This window comes from Lampris incognitus, chromosome 5 (genome assembly GCF_029633865.1).
Source record: "Lampris incognitus isolate fLamInc1 chromosome 5, fLamInc1.hap2, whole genome shotgun sequence".
Taxonomy (NCBI): Eukaryota; Metazoa; Chordata; class Actinopteri; order Lampriformes; family Lampridae; genus Lampris; species Lampris incognitus.
The window spans coordinates 22,414,718-22,420,296 of NC_079215.1; the positions used below are offsets into that span (position 1 = coordinate 22,414,718).

At 44.3% G+C, this 5,579-nt stretch overlaps 1 protein-coding gene across 1 annotated transcript; it reads right to left on the reverse strand.

Annotated features, from left to right (window-relative positions):
• Positions 1–1,488: 1,488 nt before the first annotated feature.
• Positions 1,489–5,245, reverse strand: thumpd1 (THUMP domain containing 1). The gene is made up of 5 exons (XM_056280718.1): positions 4,745–5,245; positions 4,167–4,344; positions 3,980–4,065; positions 3,138–3,300; positions 1,489–2,301 (listed from the first exon to the last, which is right to left on the reverse strand). The coding sequence occupies exons 1-5, from the start codon at positions 4,949–4,951 to the stop codon at positions 1,979–1,981; spliced, it is 957 nt and encodes a 318-aa protein (XP_056136693.1). The 5' UTR covers positions 4,952–5,245; the 3' UTR covers positions 1,489–1,978.
• Positions 5,246–5,579: the final 334 nt, after the last annotated feature.

The following is a 5,579-nucleotide window of genomic DNA, read 5'->3' on the forward strand; positions in this document are numbered from 1 at the left end:
GCCAAAACAGCACTGACCCGCTGAGGTATGGACTCTACAAGACCCCTGAAGGTGTCCTGTGGTATCTGGCACCAAAAATTAGCAGCAAATCCTTCAAGTCCTGTAAGTTGTGAGGTGAAGCCACCGTGGATTGGATTTATCGGTCCAGCAGATCCCACAGATGCTCAATTGGATTGAGATCTGGAGAATTTGGAGGTCAGGGCTAAACCATGAACACTTCATCATGTTCCTCAAACCATTCCCGAACAATGTGTGCGGTGTGGCAGGGCGCATAATCCTGCCGAAAGAGGCCATCAGGGAATACCATTGCCATGAAGGAGTGTACGTGTTCTGCAATGATGTTTAGGTGGGTGGAACATGTCAAATTGACGTCTGCATGAATGGCTGGACCCAGGGTTTCCCAGCAGAATATTGCCCAGGGCATCACTCCCTCCACCGGCTTGTCATCGTCCCACAGTGCATCCTGTTACAATCACTTCCCCAGGTAAACAGCGCACATGTACACGACCATCCACATGATCTAAAAGAAAACGGGACTCATTGGACCAGGCAACCTTCTTCTGCTGCTCCAAGGTCCAGTTCAGATGATCGCTTGCCCATTGTAGGTGCTTTCAACGGCGGACAGGGGTCATCATGGGCAATCTGACCAGTCTGCAGCTACGCAGCTCCATACGCAGCAGTGTGCGATGCACTGTATTGTGATGTATTTCTCCCGTAACCATCATTAAAATGTTCTTTGACTTGTGCCACAGTAGACCTTCTGTCGGTTGAGACCAGATAGGATAGCCTTCGTTGCCCTCCCGCATCGATGAGCCTTGGGCGCCCAACACCCTGTCACCCATTTGTGGTTTGTCTCTCCTTGGACCACTGTCGGTAGGTACTCACTACTGCCGACTAGGAGCACCTCACAAGCCTTGCCGTTTTAGAGATGCTCTGACCAAGTCATTGGGCCATAACATTTTGGCCATTGTCAAAGTCATTCAGGTATTGACTCCTGCCCATTTCTCCTGCATCCAACATGTTGACTATGAGAACTGATTGTTTGCTTACTATCTAATCTACCTAGACCTTGACATATGCCCTTGTTTGGAGATGGTCAGTGTTATTCGCTTCACCCATGAGTGGTCATGTTTTGGCTCATTAGTGTACCGTCTCATATGAAATGTAGGAAACGTTGCTTCTATGAGAAAGTGAGCCGGGGAGAGGGACGTCTGGAGTGCCCTACTTAGCTTGCTGCCACCGCGACCCGACCCCGGAAAAGTGGCTGAAGACGAGATGAGATGATGAGAAAGTGAGCTATTAGGAAATCTGTGGAGCACCATGTTGTTTTTGTGATCTTATCAGGTACGATCCTCTATATGTTGCCACCCATGTCTTCCCTTCCTTCAGTACCACCTTTCTGTAACCCAGAAATATCCTTAAACAATGGGTAAGAAGGAAAAGTGAGCAAAAAAAAAAATGTAAAAAAAATAGTCAAACACACTGGCAACTTTAATTCAGTTTTGGAAAGTTACACTTCTCTATAAAAAAACACATTAGTTTCACAATTTGACTTTTGGAGAATGTAACTTGTAAAACTGTGATTACAGGAGAATACAGATCCTCCTAAACAAACACATTTTGTTAACAAGAACATGCCAAAAATAAAACTAAGTTAAAAAAGGCTTTTTAAAGTTCTGAAAAACAACAATTTGTCAGTTGGCAGCATAGTAAATCAGAAAAATGGTGAGGGATTCATTCATATCAATTCACAATGGCTTTCATTCAAGTATTGGCTTGACCTACCAATAAAAACGTTTGGATTTTTTTTTTTACCCTCAATATCTTCCCCCTTGAACACTGATAGGACAATAAAACTGACACAAGCAAAACATTGCCAAGATCTAGCCATTACAACAGAGGCTATCAGAGGCTTTAGAGGCAAGTTTTTGAATAGCTCACCAGCTGACACTATATTATTTAAAGAGTTGTTTTTTCCCTATACCTTATCATCTTCAACTTGTTTGTCAGTCTTTGGCACATTCTCACCCTCCTCTTCATTATTTTGCTTCTCCTCTTGATCTGTCCTCACTACTTCCTGTGCCTCTTGTGGGTTAGTCACACTTGTGTCATTTTTTGCTGTGGTAACCTCAGGCTTGGATGTGTCCTCTTTCACTACTTCCTGGACATTGTACTTCCTATACAGTGTGTAGTCTGGTACCACGCTGATGCAACACACAACCTTGATGACCTCCACAATGACTGTAAGTTCTGGGTTGGTGAGATCCACTTTGTTCTTTGGGTTGAGCTTCCCCACGAGACCTGCAGTAGTGGCAGAGCAAATGAAAATTTCAGTCAAATGAAGACCATAATATGGTACTTTGCGGAGTATTGTTCAATAGACAATTAAAGGACAAGGATATTAAAGGAAGACAAGGTGGTGAGAGGTTGGGTGCACACTGCTGCATTATTAAAATCATCAAAAGAAAATTCTGACTAACTGGAGCCTTCAAATGGTAATTTGAAACAACTTATACAGTAGGGAAGGAAAAGTTGAATGGAAGTGCCACAGTAACTTTGGCAGATTTTTCCCTCTCCCCTTTTTCTCGCCAATTGTATCCAGTCAATTACCCCACTCTTCCGAGCCTTCCTGGTCACTTCTCCACCACCTCTGCCGATCCGGGGAGGGCTGCAGACTACCACATGCCTCCTCCGATACATGTGGAGTTGCCAGCCGCTTCTTTTCACCTGACAGTGAGGAGTTTCGCCAGGGGGACATAGCGCGTGGGAGGATCACGCCATTTCCCCCAGTACCCCCGACAGGCGCCCAAGCAACAAGAGGAGGCGCTAGTGCAGCAACCAGGACATATATCCACATTCGGCTTCCTACCCACAGACACAGCCAATTGTGTCTGTAGCGACGCCCGACCAAGTCGGATGCAACATGGGGATTCAAACCAGGATCCCCATGTTGGTAGGCAATGGCGTAGACCACTACACCACCCGGGCGCCCCTTTGACAGGTATTTTAAGCCTCATCAATTCTTTACAACCGCTACAAAGAGCTCTGTGAGGTACTGTATCAGAGCTAGTGGGGTACTGTATCTTATCAAGTGCATCAGCTAGTAAACTAGAGTTTAATCACAAGCAGTAGCTTACCTGCAATTGATTTGATAATTTCCTCTCTCTTGTTGTGACTGCTGTTGCGGGCTTTGAAGGCAACCTGGTAAGTAGCATGGTTGGGGGTTTTAAACCAGGGCTCCAGGAAAGTGGTCAGGTATTTTTCCATATCCTCCTGAAAGGCCTTACATGTTCCACTCACCTACAAGAGATGAAAATGGGACTTGATGTGGTTGATGATATATAGCAAACCTCATATTAGGTTATTAACTGGTTTCAGTGAAACATATGTCTGAAATAATCTCGATTTCTGGTGTTCTCATAGCAAAGCTTTGCTATATTGCATTTACTGTATAACTTTTATCAACTTAAAGCTGAAATCTGGGCTTTTTCTCCTCAAAGAATATTTTTTTCAGCTAGGCCATGGAGTCATGTTTCATAATACTATCTGGAATCTTTGCCATGGTTGGAGACACACTCCATACACCGCTGTTGAATTTTTTTGACCAGGTAGGACAAACACTGGTGACACGACATATTCTTCATCAGGTAGGAAGAATTGAAGCATGATGACAATATGGTGATGCTTTTGTTGGACAAGAAATCTACCAAATGTACGATCAAAGTTATTGTAGAACAGCTTCCCCATATAGTTTGATGTAGTTTGTAATACATTAGACTGCCTGTGATAGCTTTGGTCTGAGGATGCTATTTCACAAAGGTGGGAATTGTTTACTGCTGAGCTGATGGCACACAAGCAACAGTGGCTGCTACACCTCATTTGTAGTGCTCACCAGAGGGAGGGGGCTGATTGGGCAAATCCCAGATTCCAGCTTTAATATTGTTCAATAGATAGTTGTTGTGTTACTGAAGGTTCTCACTGGCAGCATCCTGAGTATGACACGTGACTTTTTCTTCTTGGTGGTGTGGAGGTCAGACAGAATATGATGCACCAACTTTTCAGGCTCTGGGAAAGACAAACAAGGCAAGCTTATGATTTCAACACACTTGCTGCATGAATAATTGCTGATGATTAAAAATGTCAGGTTTACTGTCAAAATTATTCACCCAGATTTAAAGTCTTGATAAAGACGACATTGTTTGCGCCGCTGTCCAGGGCCTCAAAGCGCCTTTCTCGTTTCTCTTTATATGCCTTCAGTTGAGCCACTTCCTTCTTCAATGCTGCCTCAACATCATCTTCATCACCTTTCTCTTCCTCACTACTACTTGTGTCATGGTCGTCAAACTGGAATCAAGTCAAGTCAGTTTTACTTGTATAGCCCAATATCACAAATTTGCCTCAAGGCAAACAATCATCATCAGATGAATCAGAGCAAAACTTTGCCACTTAACAGCAGTAGCTACATCACATTTCAGCCTCATTTAGGCTATTAAAATAATTCAAACAGCGGCACTTTGAGCACACGTGCAGTAGATGGGTATGCGAATTTCATTTGGTAGATAAATCGCCAGATTAACTACAGGGAGGGATCACGTTTGTGTCCTTGTGTAGCTGGCGTTTTAGAGACAGGAGAAGCTATTCCTTTTGGTTCTACGTGCAAAAAAGATTTAAAAAAATATTAGCATTAAATCAGGGTTTACAACGAAAAAGCTTCGAGGGTGCTGTCAAACATTTTTTGGCTCACCTTCTCGGGTCCGTAGAGGCTGTCGGCGTATTCGCTCAACAGATTGAACGCCTCCGCGACGCACTTCCTCTCGTTCATGTTGCATGTGATGAGGATCCCCTGCATGCCCACGTCGAGCTCCCCGGAGCCCCGGGACCGCTTGCTGTAATTCCCGGCGCCGTATCGCTTCTTGCTGCGCTTTCTGGATTCATTCGGCACGTCGGACATGTTTCCTAGCAAACGAGACAAACGCTCCAAGTTCGCGAACCTGTAAAACGGCAGTACCCGCGTTTATCGCCCGTCAGCTAACGTTGACGTTAGCAAATTGCAGCCGTCAAAGCCCAACTCCCCTTAAATGGGGAATAATAAAGTGGCGATAAATAATGAAGCGGCGATTTCAGCCAAACACGTCAGAAGAAGTCGCCGAGACCGAACGGTGATCGAAACTTCACGGGAACGTGTCGCGGATCAATGGAGGTCAAACGTGCAATCCACATCGCAACTGTAAACACGTTGGGTGCTGTACGTGGTGCGCGGAGGGACAAAACGCATGCGCAAACCTGTTTGGAAGGACCCAGTTAAAAAAAAATCACAATATACCCAGTCATATTAAAAAAAAAAGTAATTTTTAATAGAAAATAGGTCACATTTCCATTTGCATTACGGATTACTTTAATAGAGAAGGACATTCATTGTACAAAAACCACTTTCACTTTCTGCAATAGCACTTTTATCTCGCGCGCGCGCTCTCTCTCTCTCACGCACATACGCACACACACACAGTCCTTGAACAATCCAGCAAGAAAAACAACAAAGCAGTACCTGTTGCATTAAAATAAGTTGAACATTAAAAAAA

Coding starts and splice junctions, on each gene's coding strand:
- thumpd1 (XM_056280718.1), bottom strand. CDS start 4,951: ATGTCCGACGTGCCGAATGAATCCAGAAAGCGCAGCAAGAAGCGATAC. Junction 4,345..4,744: donor GCCTCTACGGACCCGAGAAG/GTGAGCCAAAAA, acceptor ACTTGATTCCAG/TTTGACGACCATGACACAAG. Junction 2,302..3,137: donor AATTATCAAATCAATTGCAG/GTAAGCTACTGC, acceptor CCACTACTGCAG/GTCTCGTGGGGAAGCTCAAC.